Source organism: Hippichthys cyanospilos, chromosome 3, assembly GCF_059441005.1.
Source record: "Hippichthys cyanospilos isolate Australia breed blue-spotted pipefish chromosome 3, RoL_Hcya_1.0, whole genome shotgun sequence".
NCBI classification, from domain to species: domain Eukaryota; kingdom Metazoa; phylum Chordata; class Actinopteri; order Syngnathiformes; family Syngnathidae; genus Hippichthys; species Hippichthys cyanospilos.
This window is the reverse complement of record NC_142371.1, coordinates 26158540-26175812: the sequence shown is the minus strand read 5'-3', so window position 1 is coordinate 26175812 and position 17273 is coordinate 26158540. Positions and strand designations below refer to the sequence as shown.

The following is a 17273-nucleotide window of genomic DNA, read 5'->3' as shown; positions in this document are numbered from 1 at the left end:
TGTGTAGGTGACATTAAAAAGAGATTTGATCAGTTAATGACAGATGTTAATCTCTTATTTTTTTATAAAAATAAATCCATTAATTTTTTAATTTTCCTATTCGCTGATGAGAGAATATATTCCATGCCACATGTACACTGCACAATCATGTATGTAGATTGTTCTGCACTCAAAAATGTCATATTTAAACAGAGAAACCATAAACTGTCATACTTTAAATACCTAATATATCAATAAACAAACCCCATATATCCATATAAGGGCCTGTCCTTAAACAAGGGTAAAGTTTGGACTGTACACTAGACACTCACATCTAACCTGATATGAATTAAAATACAAAAATATTTTTTGAAAGTACTTTCATACATTTTTTTTTTTTACTGTATGCAAGAAGGTAAGTGTAAAGACAACTTTTCTTCGTACAAAGTACTACCAAATATTACTTTTACAGGTAAGTATACTAAATCCTTTCAAGACCACAATACATTGCCCTGTGAGAGTTGCAATTCTCAGACTATCATTCTTTTTTGGGTCAAACATAATGAGGACACTTCAAAGCATTCAAGAAAATATGACCATCAACATCTTTTCTAATCAGACTGAAAGGAGTTGAATGAAATAGTCATCACAAGGGGATCAAGCATAATCATTCATAGTGAGTTACCGGCGCTCCTGTTGAGAGAAAATCTGAACATCCCCAAAACCTAGTTACAGTATTACACAATAAAATTGCCTAAAAGAAAATAGTCAAATAAACAGTAATTAGACCTTTTATGGAACGACACAGTTGAATAGAAGCCATACAGAGCGCACGCTTATTACACCCGCGCACACGTAACCCCACGCAGCACCGACAAATAAGGCCCACCTCGCTTAACTGCTGTGACTCACCGAATGGTCATATGGAAGGTCACAGCATGAGAAAGCGTCACCACGGGAAAGCTTATTGTTGGCTGAAAACGGCCAAGTCATGGCTGAAGACTTAGAACGCAGGAGCGTAAACTAGATGACTCCAAATTGAGGCTTTGATTACATTGTCACCACACGGCACCTAAACATGCCTCATCATTTGGATTAACCGCTGCTGTCAATAAAGTATTACCTTAGATGGTCGCAACGGGAACACTACATGAGCAGCATGCTTGAGCCCGCTTGAGCAACGACGGACAAAAAAAATAATGGTTGTCAAATCACTTTCATTCATAACACTTTCCATGTAATGGCCATTTAACTTACAACATTTGAGGGACCTGCGCAATCTGAGATTACAACTTATTCCATCCTGTTTCTTCCTTTCAATTTTATCGACCAAAATTGTGCACTCAAAGATGAATATTTCATACATCTTGTTTGCCTGACAAAAAACAAATGTAAATAACCTCAAGCAGTCTGTGGTTAATGGCCGACGTTAGAGATGGTGGTTTGAAAGGCAAAGGTGATGTGTTCTCGGGCGTGATCCAGGTAAGGGTCAGAGAAGGTGCGGGCGTCTCCGGAAAAATGTCTCCACTGCATGAGCTTGGACATGCTAAGGTTCTTCGGGGCCCAACTGTTGCGCTCACGACCAAGCTGGCACGGCCGAGTTTCGGAAGCTTCATCTCCTTCCTCTTTAATATCTGAGCAAGAAGTTAAAAAAGATGAGAGGGATGCAGCTATTTAATATTTTTCTATTCGGATATCCTCCAGAAAATTTGAATGGAGTACGATAAAAATAAAATATGTATTTTTTGCTGGGTGAAAAAAATAAATAAAACACTGAAGACCAACTCACAAATTTCCACTTAATTATGAATAACCAAGCTTTATAAAGCTTTGGGTCTTTTTTTTTTTTAACTTATAGACTGTGCTTAGTAACACTACTTCCCTCTCCTCCAAATCTCGCCCAGTAAATTTTGGTCTATGAGATCCATTTGTCAGGTAAAACAGAATGAATCAACATTGTTTGAGAAAAGGTAATCAATCAGTAGGAACAGCAATTGTGCCAAGCTATCACCAGTAAAAAGCAGAGTCATTTATGTTTATCACGCCAGCCTATATGGAGTACTTGAGTGCTGCTAGCTAGAGGCTAATTTGTGCTTGAGGCAGCTATGGTAGAGGCCGAGCCACCGGTAAACACTGGAAACAGGTGCCGTATATCAATGTAATTAAGTCGCTTGTTAGTGCCTTGGATTGGCGAATGTTCGTGATTTCATAACAGCAAAATGTTTTTCATATTGGGAGCCAAGAGCATCAATTGCAGTTGAAAAATTAGTCAAGCTGTTATGTCGTTAGCCGTTAGTGTTACTCTTAGTGTTAGGCACAACTTCAAAATAAAAGTTCACCAAGGCAATTGTATCCAGATATTTGGTTTGAGGTTGGTCTTCTCAACACGTTTCCGCCGTAATTTATTGTCATGCAAAGCATTAAAAGTTGTCCCTGCAAATTGCGTGACATAGTTTTGCATTTTCTTTTTGTGCTAATAACGTGGGTATCTGGGACAAGCAAAAATGCCTGAAACATTTCTTTAACTGAGAAACTCAAATTACTCGAGGACCTGTTTTACCACGAGTATATATATATATATTTTTTTTTCATCTGAATAAAAAGAGGCGGTACCGTTGACTGAGCCGTCCATGTCGCAGCTGCAGTTCAACAGGTCATGAGTTAGAGATGGCGTGTCGGTCAGGCTGAAGAGATCTCGTAGCTCGTTGGCGGAGAAGCTGGCGTGCTCTGAGCCTTTGCCGAGGTCCACCACTGTCCCAGAAAGCCCCTGTTTGGACACCTGCCGCTGAAAAATGCGCTCTTCGATTGTGCCTGAGGGAATCACATAGTGCATCTTTCATTGCATTTGTCCTTCTTCGGGTCAAGGATGAAATTGAGCTTCTCACAGCTGACTTTGGATCAAATTACCATGGAGTGAAACTTTTAATGAAAGTTTCCCATTAGTCAAAACATTTATCATAAATATTTTAGAATAATTCTAGTTATTTAGTTCTTGTGCTTTTGTTTTTGTTTCCCTTGTATGTCGTTTCAAGTCACGAGAACCATATGATACTAATACAGTGTGAAGATGGCTGTTTTACATCAATTTTGTATCATACTTGATTTGAAAGAGTGATTTCTGAACCAAAATTTTGTGTCAGGATGTGGGTATAGAATTATCTGCAAGTGGAAATACAGCTAACGAATAAATCATATTACTCATCTTTTTGAAAATTGACGATTTTAACTAACTAAATTGCAAAATTGTTCACAAGTCACAGCATGCTGAGTGGGTGCTTTACAAAACGTGTTTTTTTATTATTTACTAAAAACAAGACTTCACACCAATCTGATCAGCTTGATTGTGATTGGCTACTTTTTTATTTTATGCAACATCTATGATCAACTGTAATGAAGTTCAAGTTCAAATCCACCTCCCTCCGGACTTCCTGTGAGTTTGCATAATCTTCCCATGTCTGCGTGGGTTCTCCCCAGGGACTACGGCTTCCTCCCACATTCCAAAAACATGCATAGCAGGTGAATTGGACACTGTAAATTGTCCTTAAGTGTGATTGGGTGCGTGAATGGTTGTTTGTCCATATGTGCCCTGCAGTTGGCTGGCAACCAGTTCAGGGTGCCCTGCGCCTACTGCCCATAGAAAGCTGGGATAGGCCCCAGCAGGCCTGCCACCCTTGTGAGGATAAGCGGCTATAGAAAATGGATGGATGGATGATTTCTTGGCTATAATTGCTCAGCTCTAAATGCGAATTTCATATACACCCATGTTTACAGGATTACATTAGGATGATACCTGCTGTGAGGAGCCGATAGGTGTGCACAGTCTTTTTCTGTCCGTCTCGCCACACTCGTGCCATAGCCTGAACCAAACATGGAATGTTCACTTCAAATTGCAGGAAACAAATCATTATCCTGGAATGTTTTTGTAGTTTTACCTGAATATCCGTGGCCGGGTTCCAGTCGAGGTCATAGAGTACCAAGTGGGAAGCCCCCACAAGATTTAGCCCAACGCCGCCAGCTTTGGAGCTGAGCAGAAACAGGAAACTGGAAGAGTAAGGGCTGTTAAAGCCGTCAACCAGCCGCTGCCTCTGGTTGGTGGGCGTTTGCCCGTCGAGCCGGCAGAATGTGTAATTCATGAGCACGCAAAGCTTCTGGAGCATGTCCAACGTCTGAGTGTAGTTGGACACAATAACCACCCTGAAGGGAAAACGCATGTACTGTCATACCTGAAATTCAACAGAGACAAATGAAGTGACAATGGCAATGACCTACCTGTCAGATGGACTGAGCTGTCTGATGGTCTTTAGGAGGTCCAACACAACCAAAAGTTTTCCGGAGTCATCCGGGTTAAAACTATCTGAACAGTATGTTTCTGGGAAAAACTGTGAGAGGCCTTCATATAAGGAGCTCTCCTCTGAATCACACTTCATTTTGTCCTAAAAGCATATTGCCACACAGAAATTAGAACTTCCACAAGACCACTAATTTCACCGGATCGAATGTTAAATCCAAGCCGAGCAGTCTGACCATGAAGGTGGCGTGAAGCAGAGCCGGGTGGTTACACAGCTTTTTCAGGGCGGTGATGCAGGCCAGGTGGGTGTGTGTTTGCATGGAGCCCTGGAGGCAGGCTCGGAAGACTCTGTGGCTGAGGAGATGCCTGTAGACCTCTTGCTGCAGCGGGGACGGTCTGCAGAACAAAGTCCAGTCCAGGCGCGGTGGCAGGTAGCAGTTGATGATTTCCTGTGTCCTTCTCAGGATGAACATGCTGGTAAGTCGGGAGAGTTCAGATGCTCGCTCCTCTCCCAAAGATTTTTCTTCCTATGGGCACAATGGCATATCACTTATGTTTCTTGACTTACATGTCTAAGAAGGTTACAGGTCACCAATTGTAGAAATAGAAATTAGACATTTACTACACTGAAAAAAAGTATTTTGGATTTACTGTACATTTAAAAAAAAATATGGACACTGGTTGCATACATTAAAATCATGTTTCAGCAACATGAATATTACACAAAATAAAACTATAGTAATATTGGTGAAATGATTTTAATGTCTGCAATCAATGACCATCTTTTTTTTTTTTAATAACGGAACACTTTTTGTCCCAGTGTACAAACAGAAAAACAGTAAAATATGATATAATTTAGAACCAATACTAAAAAATAAAATGAAAAAATGGAGGGGGTTGGCATCTGCAAATATGCTGATCGCGAAATGCAAATATACATTGGGTATATGCACTGCCATTGTCCAATTTATTGAAATGCACCTGAATGTCAACAGACACCAATTTCAGTTTTTTTTCTTAATTGTGACACTGTATGTCTACTGAATTTGAGAACATACAATAATCATAAAGACGATAAGATAAACAAGTACAGTAATTAAAAATCTAATATTAAAGATTGTTTACTTTGTATTGACATTTCCATAGACTCATAGTTGAACAACATTTTTAAAAATCCAATTGTGTCCAAATCTTATAGTGTTGTAGGACTGCATATTTTTAAAACTATTATTATATTGCTATCATTGCATCTGTGGTATAAAGTTGTCTCACACTGAATTTTGTCTTTCAAATGTGCAACAGGCGTCTAGAGTGATTATGTACTCTATATGAAGATATGAATGAATGGACGGTTACCTCTGAGCAAGAAGGCTGCCTGGATCGAAGGATGGGCTCTTCAAACACTTTCCTGTACGCAGTGGTGGAGCCAAGTATGCCCGGATTAACAAACTCTATGATGGCATAGAATTCCTGCAAGTCATTCTGCACTGGAGTGCCTTCAAAAGATACAGAATAAATTTAGCGAGAGTTTTTCGCTTCCCTGCAGCAGTAAAGAAAATTGCAGCTGAAGCCCACCTGTTAGTATGACTCTGCGAGTGCAGCTCAGGCTGCTGAGGGCGGAGGAAGTTTTGATGCTGCTGTTCTTTAATCTGTGACCCTCGTCGCAAATGATAAGACCAAACTCCAATTTTTGCACCTGAAAAAAAGAGTGTTCAACAAATTCTGCGGGAAAACCTTTAGACCGTAGACGAACAAACCTTTTCGAGGCAACGCAGCAGCATCTCGTAACTGATCACAAGAACGTTGTGCAGAGGAGACAACACAAATTGCTCTATCCTGTGGTCCTTTATATGAAAACAAACAGGACAATAAGTCATTAACAGTCACTGGCCACAATATTAGGTATGCCTGCATAATTTCATCAGATTACAACTTGTAAAAATTTACACATATACTGTAACTACTATAAGAAATAAAAACATCATTAACTCGTTGCATGCACTTTTTGATAGTCAGGTGATTTGCATTGTCATATATGTGCTCTGGCTCAATTAACGTTTGTTTTAACTACAAGGTGTCTGTCCTCACTTGATCCACTGTGAAAACGTTGAGCCTCTCACGGCCCAGCCATTTCTTGAATTCCGCGCCCCAGTTCTGTACCAGGCTACCTGGAGTAACCACCAGCACACGCTTGGCCACCGCTTTGCCTCCGTACGGACCCTGCTTGAGCAAAGTCCAGCAGAGAGCCACACTCTGGAGGGTCTTCCCCAGGCCCATCTCATCAGCCAGGATAGCCCCGTAGCGTCCTGCGACTCTGATGAAACAAACACACCCAGATTATTGATAGGATTCTTCACACAAATAGCTCTTGCTCTTGACACATAATTGGATTTGATTTTCAGACAGACATATTTTAAAGTGTACATACTTTTATATTACGAACAAAAAATAAACCTAATAAAAGAAAAAAAAAAGACGAATTTGAAATATGCATTTGTGGGTTCGGCTATGGTTATTATGATCTAAACCCAGTGAGAATGTAATACAATGACAACAGTTTTGCAAGCGTTGGTTCAAAAAGGAATTGAACCAAGTTTTGGTTATTCATTTAAACGAACTTTATAATGCACAAAACGCCCCTCAAAAGTTGGTTTGTTTTGTTCAGATCTGTCAAAATCAGGGTTGCTATTTTATAAAACATCCAGTCCGACTAGGTTGTTCTGTTCAACACCCCCCCCCAACAGGTTTGTGTTACAGGTCATTCAACTAGGCGTCAACACCCATTTTTTAACAATGTTTTTTTGCAGCCATACTTATCTACACTGTCTAAACAAAATCCTTCTTGTTTTTGTTCATTTTAGGTGGTAGCCATTTTGCCACTTGGTGTTGACTGAAAACGACTTAGAGATTTGCTTAAAGCTGAGGTCACTGTGAATCCTGACTCAGCTTGTGAATGCCACAAGCTTAACCAAATTTAAAAAAAAACAGGTGCGCTGTGACTAGTTTTTAAGTCAACCCTCAGCAACTGTGACATCATTTTCAGTCGACCGCAAGTAGCTAAATGGCTGGCCATGACTAAAGCTGGGTTGATTTTACTGCTTATGTCATATTCAACCAATACAGTATCAATCAGAATAGTGTACTTTGATTGGTGGAGCTGGATAGAACATATTGTTGTAAAGAATTTTTTGGAAGTGATTTCCCCTTTAACAAATAACTAAAAAAAGATATATTGGTCCCTTTTTGATCCATGTTGGGTTAGTTGTGACCCAAGAGTTTTCTGAGCGTAATACCTCATGCCCATGACACATTCATAGAGAAAGAGCAGGCCATCTCTCTGGTGGGGGCGCAGGTGAGTCGTCAGGTACGGGTCAACCACAACGTCAACCACAGGAAGCCCTGACTTATTATGAGACCACTGGTGGCTGGGAGAGGGCCGAGGCATCACCAAAGCCCCTGAGAATAATACAAAGCAAAACGACATTTTTAAAACCCTTGGAACCGCGGATTGAGGACTTCAAATTGAGTGTGCACACCAGCTGCTTGTGGATCATGGCGAGGCCTGCAGATCTGTTCCTCCTTTGATTGTGATCCAAGATGCTCCGCTTTCCCAGACAGCGTAGGTGGGCAGAAAGGTTTCGAAGCAAGACGTTGTGAACAAGTGGGAGCAGTCTTTGGGAGGATGTCTTCTACCTGTGCTTCTTGGAAACAACGTCCCGTCGCAAAAGCTTCTGCAGAAATGACTCCCATTACCTCCACCTCCTTTGCTCCGATCATCAAGGTCTCTCCTTCAGCAAGGGAGGCCAGCACCGACATCTTGTAGCCACTACCTGTTAGGACGGGTGGTGCCATAACATTATTTCCATTTTTTTATACTAAATAACTTTCAGTATCTCACCTTGTCCAATATTCTTGCCCTCCATATCTTTCAGGGTGGCCGTGCGCCCCCGGGTCACAAGCACTGCGTCCCCTTCCCAGCGCTTGTGTTTCTTTTTGCTGGCCTTACACCACATCACGCTGAAGTATCGCGCTGTGTCCTGGCTGCATTCCGGAGTCCGGACTGGATTTGACACGGGACATGTTTGAGCGAGGCCTGTGGAGACAGACGCAACACACAGTAGTAGTACATACAATACTCCATTATGAAGCGGATCCTGGGTGCACACGCAGGCCTCATCAGCAGATGTCACTGTTGCACCAGTCATTTGAAAACTCCATGAAATTTTGAAATCTAAAACTGTTGAAGGTATGATTAAAAAAAAGTCTAAACCTCAATATAATAAATTTCCTTTTAATTAAAAAAAGGACAAAAACTAACACCCCCCACGACAGTCATTTCCCCAAATTACAACATTCCATTTCACTTGTACTAAGTAACAATTAAAATCACAACAAAAATACAAAAGCTGCCTTGTTTTGCTGGCAATCTATTACATTTTCAGGTCATTTTTAGCATCACACTGAACAGGATCTGACACGCCTGTCATCATGGTGACATCATGTGAGACAGTTGACAGAGCAGAAAATTTACCATTATAATTTTTCTTTATGTTTCTGTTACTGCTTTGATTTGTAAACATAAAAAAATAAGTGAAAATATTGATCAATTTTCTAAAGTAAAAGTAGATATATTTCAATGTCTTACTTTGCTTAAATTGTCTGCTTACATTGAGGACTAAAGAAATCCGAGAATATATAGTAGTGAGGGAGAAATGCTATCAAAATGAATAATTTTGTGTCTCTAAACAATGAATCTGTCAAATGAATTAATTTGATTTTTGATTACTTGTCATTTAATTGTTGTACCGCTATATTGTTTTGAAGCTCATTATGAGATGTTTCAGACACTTCAATAATGTAAAATGCTGCTTGTCTAAAAGTATGATCCCCCCCCCAATAATAAATCAATGGACATTGAATAATAGCCAACCAACACTGTTGGCTTTACAACAATAATAACATGAACAGAGACTAACAATAGGAAGAAGCTCAGTGTCTGTTAGAGGCACAATGTTTTGATCTCACAGGTTTTAAACGGATTCTAACCCACCATATGTTAGGAAAGTTTGATTTGAACGCATCACTGTATAATTCAAGACAATATACGACCCCTGAACTTGGGCGTGTGAGCGTTTCGTAATTGGCGTGACATCATAGCAGCGTGACACAGTGTAACCCCGTTGAAAGCAACATTAAGTCGAGGACGTCCAGAATTTTGTGTTTTTTCCCTCTAGATGCAGCATGAGTCTTTTCAGCTCATTCTATTGCCAGTGTAGCAAAAAAAGGAACTCATCCCTGAACTGCAGTCTGTCTATCTCAAACGTTTCAAAGTTGTACTACTGAGTGCTAAAACGTGGAATTTCCCAGGTTTTCAGTATCTTGGGCAAAGTCAATGCAAAAAGATTTCCTTTTCCAACTCGGCTTGGGCCCAGCAAGTTCCTAGATGCTAAAGAGGGATAGGAAGCCCATGTCGAAGTCGTGCCACCTTCAGCTTCTCTACTCTGATCTTGGCCCTCAAAAGTTCCTCCTCCAGTTGCTGTTTCCTCTTAAGCCCCTCCCTCTTCTCCTCGAGGTACATTGCCACCTTCCTGTGATTGGCCAGTACCAAATCGTGCTCCTCTTTAGCCAGGTGCAAAGAGCGGAAGCGCTCGGGCTCGTGAAGAGGGTAGACATTGTTGGGGTAGATGTTGTTGGGGTAAAAGTCATGGTGTAAAGACAACGGTGAGGCAGAGAGGGGGATGTTGACAGACGAAGAGGCGGGAGACAAGGATGCGTCATAAGCCCGAATGTTGCCCGCGTGATGCTCCCCCACCAGCTCCGGGCCCGCCTCCAGCACTGGCTCTGCGTGCGTGGACGGGAGTGGGAGGTCTGGAGGCGGCTTTACATCATCTTCGTCCAGATGGACCACCTCATGGGGAATGGTGGGGACGGCTGCCGTGTAGTCCTGAGGGCCGGCCAGAGACGAGCTGCTGCCAGGAGGCTCAATGGGAGATGGGTGCTTACTGTATAATAATCTGAGGATGGACACAAGAATTGACAACAGTAAGAATATGAGGTACGGGTGGTTCAAAAACACAATTTGAGGAAATTCACACCTTTGTTTCTCAAATATTTGCTAAGAAACTCACTGATCTGCATTTTTCAAACTCATTTACTTATTCTACAGTGGCTAAAAAATTACAAACGTTTTTTTTTTGTTTTTGTTTTTTTTAATTTACGCTGGATCAAGACTTCCAGTACCCTGTGATCACAAGATTAGTTTCAGCAGTTTCCTACTTGTCAGTGGAGACTTTGTTTACTTGTATAATCTTATTAATTGCTGTTTATTTTTTGTCTGATCTCACGTAGAGAATTTTGTTTAGAGCAATACCCGGTGTGAATAGGAATTAGTCTCAAAGAAGTACTTCGAAGTGATGAAACATATCTCAACTGAGAAATGTGCTGTATGTCGGAAAGGAGCTGGGTTTAGCTTGGATATTACTGAGTCTTTGCCCTGTGTGCATGTACATGGCAATTTAAGCACTTTTTTTGTCCAAATCAAATCAGCTATAAGGTCATGTAAGATAAGCCCATAAATCTGTTTCAAGATAATAGTTTCTGCTATATTTACAGTTAAAAACTAGGGGAGCAGAAATCAGTTATTGATATCGAATATCAATTCAATATCAATCATCTAGCATGCACACTTTCATTTTGAATATAACAGTATTACAGTTATATTGTAATTTGAAGAGTATCATTTAATCACGTCTCTTCTAACCGCACATGTTGAAAAATTAAAAAGAAGTATCCTTCTTTGTGATATCGTATCGAAAGTGGAAAAGTTGTATCATGACACACGTATTGAAGACGATTAACATAGGAAATTACAAACCATTTTTAGAGGGACATCAGTTGTGGGTTTTTGCAATTTGTTGTAGGGCTCGGTTGTACCTCAGGGATGGGCAAAGTATGGCCCACTGGCACAATATCGTTCACTCAAGTGTTTAATGAGGCCAACTAGGCTTATTGTGTGTGTGTAATTTTAGGACAAATTTACATGTACTGTTTCATTTGATAATTGGTTAATTCATAATAAAACAATTGACTGGTTGTTACGATTAGGCTTAACTACTATTTTATTCAAAAATACTATTACATGCACAGTTTATTTTACTTCATGGAGGAACAACAACCCATCTTTTGTCCACTCTAAAAATCTAATGTGATCTTGGCAGTGCAAATGTATGCCCACCCCTGCTCCAGCTAGTACATACTAAAGTTTAGAGTGTAACTGCTTCTTAAAGTATACAAATAAAAACTAGTATACAAATAGGTGCAAAAATATTTTTGGCTCTGTTCTCAAGCACGAAATTAAGAAAAATAGTTGTGCTGAGTGATTTTAATTATCACATTCAGTTACAAATCAAATAACTTCTAAAGTTTACTTGTTGTATATACTATAAATTGGGGGGTTTACGGTATTAAACAACTTCTGCTGAATTGTTTATTTTGCCTGTAGAACTTCTATGATGCTGGTTCCGGTGAGTCACCACATACCTGCGCAGAGCCAGGTCCTTTTCGTGGATAGGCACATGTTGAAACAGGTGAGGGATCATCTCCATGACTCTCCTGGTTGGCTCAGAGATGCTTGCTCTGTACTCCGGCTGGGCGTGCCTCCGTTGCATCACTTCCTGTTTGGCCGACTCCTTCAGCCTCTTGTAAAGGGTTCTGAGGCCCTGCGCTGTGCGGTGGGGCCTGTCTCCCCCCAGGGCGTTGTACTGCTCAGCCACAGTGTCCCAGCACTTGTTCTTGTCAACGATGACGGCGTGTTTGTTAGTGTGCTCCTCCAGGATGCGGACGTGAGGCCGGACAAGCTTCAACAGGTCCAGTTTCTCCGAAAGGGTGAAGTTGGAGGACCGGGCTTTCCCCACCATGCTGGAAAGGAACAACGAGCTGGATGCCATCTTAGAGCCCAAGTCTGGCCCTCAGCTGTCACCGCCCCCCACCTGTCTTTTCTCGTCCTGCCGCAAGATTCTTAGTCCACCGAGACATAAAGTTAACTCTTGATTTAACTGCTCCACGTCCCCTTTTCCTCCTCTTCTCATTCCAAATCAAACACTAGCCATGATCTGACACAAGCGTGGAAGCCCAACACTCCTTGGTTTTCTCCCCTCTGCTTCCTTGCACAACAAAAATGAGGCGTCTGTCGTGCACAATAAGAATCAGGCTTAACTAGGCCAGCCTCGCTTAGGCCCCCGCCTACCTCCCAGCGTTTTGCTTGAATTCCTCCCAGCTTAGACTGACGTAGCTAAGCCGCTTAAACTCAGCCCGACCTACTTTCAGCTCGGCCTCTCTAAACCCCAAACCGAGCACAGCGAGGCCACGTAGTCCTCGCACAGAAACAAAAGATGGTGACACACATAAATGGGGGATGGGAAATTCTGTGCATATCAGTTTATTCGGCATAGGGAGACCGTTCTGCTGGAAGGAGTGTGCAGCGCGGGTTTAACTAACTACACGCTGGGGGCAGTTCAGGGTGCAACGCGCATGCGCGAAAATCGTATTGACGCAACACAATAATAAAAGCCGCAACGAGTTATTTATTTACATGGCCGAATTATACCAACGCGCCCCCGGTGTGCTAAATGGAGACGCTGGTTATTCGTGCCAGGCTGGAAGCCCGCTTTTGTATGGCCGTCACGAGCCGAGCACAGAAGTAATTAGCCCCGCGGGTCTTGCTGTGTCGAGCAGCATCGGGTGTCTAAAGAATAATCCACCACTCGTCAACATAATACGAGCGATGCGCGTGGTTTGGATCGACTGTTAACGACCTCAAAGTAAAAATGGCTTCAGCTGTGTCGTTATTGATTTTATTTTAAAACAAACGTTAGTGTTTAGTGTCGTTGGTCTTGGCTGGTTAAACGTGCTCGCATAATTCCACCAGAGGGCGACAGTATGCCTAAAAACAAAGCAGAACCCTGACAGTACAGTACACCCCCCCGCGCCTATTTGCGGTTGCTCTCAACGAGATGTGCATTTTCTACCATTAATGATGGGATCGGCGGTTCTTTTGACTGTAAAAAAAAAATCACTCGCATCAGCTTCGTAAAAAGATTAGTACTGTTCAGTGAATTGTGCAGTGTTTCATTATACAGTTATGTATGTGATGTATACTTACAGTTGTAGGAAAAAAATAAGAGCACCCTCGTTTCCTCAGTTCAGTGTTTGTTTTAAATGCCTAATACAACTAAATATACGTTTGGACCAATAAACCAACCATTCACGCACCCAATCACACCTAAGGACAATTTAGTATGTCCAATACACCTGCCATGCGTATTTTTAGAGTGTGGGAGGAAGCCGGAGCGCCCGGAGAGAATCCACGTGGACTCGGGGAGAGCATGCAAACTCCACACAGGAAGGCCGGAGTCAGTTACATTTGAACTCTGAACCTGAACTGTGAGGCGGACATGCTAACCACTGCTCCACCGAGCCTGCATGAATATATCAATGATTGACTACTACTAGGGCTTACCAGACATTAAAAGAAGAAAAAGAAAACATGTTGGTCACGTTGTTTCCACAGATGTACGTATCCAGCTTAATGCAATGCAAAGACCATTAAGAATCTCAGTGTGATGTAGTGCAGGAGATTCCATTAGTAGAGGACAAAGTATGTTGTAATAGTGATTTTTAAATGAACAGCTATTGTCTATGCCTTGGGTTATTTAACTTTAGTACATTGTTAGAAATGGAAAGGAACATTGAAAATAAGAAAACGAAGTTTTGTTCTTAAAATACTTCTACTAGCTAAAAATCATTTAGTCAAGTCAGTGTTCTCATTACCTGCCCCTTTGTTGTCTTGCGGCGTTGTGAGCTCTTGTGAGGTAGCACCCGATTCGGTCACAGCAACATTTTCCTTGCTTTCAGTTGCACTGAGTACTCGGGCCAGAGCCTTGGACAATGCTGGTGCTGCCTGGACATATGCACTTTTGTTGGGAGGTGGAACTGCCAAACTTTTCTGGGCCTGACAGAAAAGTAGATGTGTGAGTGCAGTCAATTTGAATGGGAGGGAAAAGTAACTGTTTTAGTATGTATGATTTATTGGCATACTGCTCCGCATGAGAAGGTATGCATTTCTTTATAGAATTTGTACAGCAAATGGTGGATGCTATCTAAAGATAACTGCGAAAGACATTTTACCTTATTCAAGGCATAGTCCACACCAAATATAGGGGACTGAATCTTGGGTTCTGCGCCAGTACATGAAGAGGCAAATCCAGGAGGCACAAAACGGGGCTTTTTTGCAGCATTACCCTTGAGCTGGCTGGGAGCTGCTGAGCGCCTCATTTTATCACCACCTATCAGTTAAAAAAAAGGAACAGAAACATGATATATTAACATTGGAATTATGTACACATTGATTACCAAGGAATGTTTTTCGATACAAAGTTTTGTGGTACAGTGATTATCAGATGCCATGAGAAAACTTCCAATTTCACATGATTGGTTTAGAAGTTAACATGATTCATCAGTTATTTTTTATTCATTTATCTTACCATCAACTTAATGACAGGCCCAACCTCACAATAAATAAATCGAGTTGATGTAATCAATACTCAGTACTGTAAATTTTGAAGTTAAATCAAGTCGAATGTATTTATATAGTGTGGCAAGACGAAGAAACCACACGTTGCTGTGCTAGTGTACGTCTTTACTCTTTGCATTCCACCACAAAACTTGTACAACACTGTCCAAATCATCAAAAACAAAGCCAACAGGTTCAAAGCATCAAAGGTTTATTGCAACATGCCTACTGGGTGAGAGACATGGTCCTCGTGCCTGCCAAACAAGCCCTTAAAAGAGCCTCAAAGTGCTTCACAAGTGAAAGAGCCACAAAGAAGATCACAAATCCACAACAGCATCGTCGGAACCAACTCCTAGTAGGCCAAGTGAAAAGCTCAAAACCCCACCACCAAGAAAAACTTTAAGAAAAGGCTGCAGATGGGAGGGGACCCCCTTCCAGGCTCAACGAGCTGCAATAGATGCTGAGTGCTAAGATAAAAACAAAACAAAGTCCATCATGAAGATGAAACGTTCTTCAGAAAAAGGTCCTTGTTACAGCCCTGGTCGTCAGATAGTGAATGGTTTGAGTATACATAGAAATTAGTGTTGTCTTTATGGAAAGCATATTTGCAAGTCATTGGACTGTACAGGCTTTCCCTTCATATTTCAATTGATTTGTTCTAAATTTGAAAAAAAAAATAAAGACTGTCCTTGGCATGTCATTAAAAAGCTTCGAATTGTATTTGCTGATACCCTCAGAAACCCTGCCGAAAGCTTACGTAGTCTCTAAATTACTACACGCTTCATTCCCTCAACACGTTCACGTTTGTTTTATACCCCTTTCTCCCGAGGAACACGGACAGGGTGAATGTCACTTGTTACATTTTCTTTTGTTGGTGTGAAGTTAAGATATTTATTTTGTGAAAATATGCGCCCCGGCTAAAAAAGGAAGGAGACATAATCTTTGCACAACTATTGACATGTTAAAAAATGTCAACACATCTTGTGCCGTCCTTCGCTTGCAACAAAGTACGAGTGGGACAACAATCAACACTATATTAAATTAATGGCGGCGACGACAAAACTTACCGGTATTTGCTACAAGTTTGGGGAACCCACCGTTAATAAAGTGTCAATACTGGATTTCGCTTGTCTTTACGCCACAGTTGTTTTTTTTCCCGCTGATCGGGTTGTGAAATATGATTGGTTGTAATCCAGGAAGCAAGTAAAACTAAGGGATGCGTTAGGTTTGTTTCATCGCCGTGAATTGTGCACCAGTCAGAAATAGACAAAGTAAAAACATTCGAGGCATTTAGTTCTTCCCGTAACCTAAAAACGTTTAGTTTAGTAACGTTTAGCCAGTACCTGTGAAGTGTTGTCCCCCCTATTTTATGTTTACATTCAGTTAGAAGTCGACGAGATAAACGAACAAAAAATGTAAGGGGCGGGGTCTTATGAACTCACGTGATTGACACGGAACTAGAATGAATAACGTAATCGCCGATTTGATAAACAATATAGATTATTAAAACATATGAAATATATGCAAGCTAATTTTAGGAATATTTTTTTAAGGAGAAACGTCCCTCATCAGAAACTGTGATGGTGCGGTAAAGCGAAGAAACAACACGTTGCTGTGCTAGTGTAGAACTTTACACTTCACATGCCATCACAAAACTCATACAACAAGGTCCAAAACAGAAAATATCAAACCAACAGGATCAAAGCACCAAGGTCCATTGCAACATGCCTACTGGGTGAGAGACCAGGTCCTAATGCCCGCCTAATGTTTATAATCCAGGACAGTAGGTAAAACCAAGTGTAGAAAAGGTGCGTTGGTTTTGATGTAACGATGTGATTTGTGAAATTTAGACAGGAATCGCTCATTTCAACAATTTTAGACATTTAGAGATGTTCCAGTACTCTAAATAAACAAATATAATAAATAAATCAAGTGTTGCCAATACCTGTGAAGTGCTGTTTGTCATGGGGTGATTTAAAACCACGTGGTTGATACGGGATTAGCCTGAGAATAATTAATCCACCAATATGAATAAAACTATAGTTTATTAAAATTTATAAACATTTCACATGAAAGCTAATAATGTTAGTATATTTTTTTAAGAGTGAAACAGCACCCACCATAACCTGTTCTGTGATTGTGTTCCTTATGAAATCCTGTCACATGAAAACAGTACAGTACAGTATTTGGAATTTTGAAAGAAACCGGAATACTCGGAGAAAACCCTTCAAGCACAGAGAAAATATGAACGGAAACCAGTTTTGATGTCATACGGTTAAACATTTCAATGATTGTGATATGTATGATAAAATATATTAAAACATAGTAAATGGTTTGGATGACATGCATGTTGATTTTTTACGTCATCTGATGTTGTGCGCTGTCTAATCCAATCAAGAAAAGAGAGAGTTTAATCCAAGTTAATCCCACATCCAG

The 17273-nt window shown here is 41.0% G+C and overlaps 2 protein-coding genes and 1 long non-coding RNA gene across 3 annotated transcripts; 1 reads left to right on the top strand and 2 right to left on the bottom strand.

The window, feature by feature from the left end:
* On the bottom strand, nt 1-15964 carry LOC148426560 (DNA repair and recombination protein RAD54B-like). Its single transcript, XM_088411267.1, has 16 exons — nt 15905-15964; nt 14453-14610; nt 14096-14276; nt 8166-8360; nt 7804-8097; nt 7561-7723; nt 6356-6581; nt 6025-6111; nt 5843-5963; nt 5624-5763; nt 4504-4794; nt 4249-4412; nt 3912-4173; nt 3770-3836; nt 2593-2790; nt 1-1613 (listed from the first exon to the last, which is right to left on the bottom strand). The coding sequence occupies exons 2-16, from the start codon at nt 14597-14599 to the stop codon at nt 1396-1398; spliced, it is 2754 nt and encodes a 917-aa protein (XP_088267393.1). The 5' UTR covers nt 14600-14610; nt 15905-15964; the 3' UTR covers nt 1-1395.
* Nucleotides 8539-12914, bottom strand: LOC148426562 (fibrinogen silencer-binding protein-like). Its single transcript, XM_088411269.1, has 2 exons — nt 11807-12914; nt 8539-10281 (listed from the first exon to the last, which is right to left on the bottom strand). The coding sequence occupies exons 1-2, from the start codon at nt 12211-12213 to the stop codon at nt 9714-9716; spliced, it is 975 nt and encodes a 324-aa protein (XP_088267395.1). The 5' UTR covers nt 12214-12914; the 3' UTR covers nt 8539-9713.
* LOC148426561 (uncharacterized) lies at nt 9905-15675 on the top strand. Its single transcript, XR_015865167.1, has 3 exons — nt 9905-10322; nt 11769-11853; nt 12087-15675. It is a non-coding gene; the product is annotated as an uncharacterized LOC148426561 (long non-coding RNA).
* Nucleotides 15965-17273: the final 1309 nt, after the last annotated feature.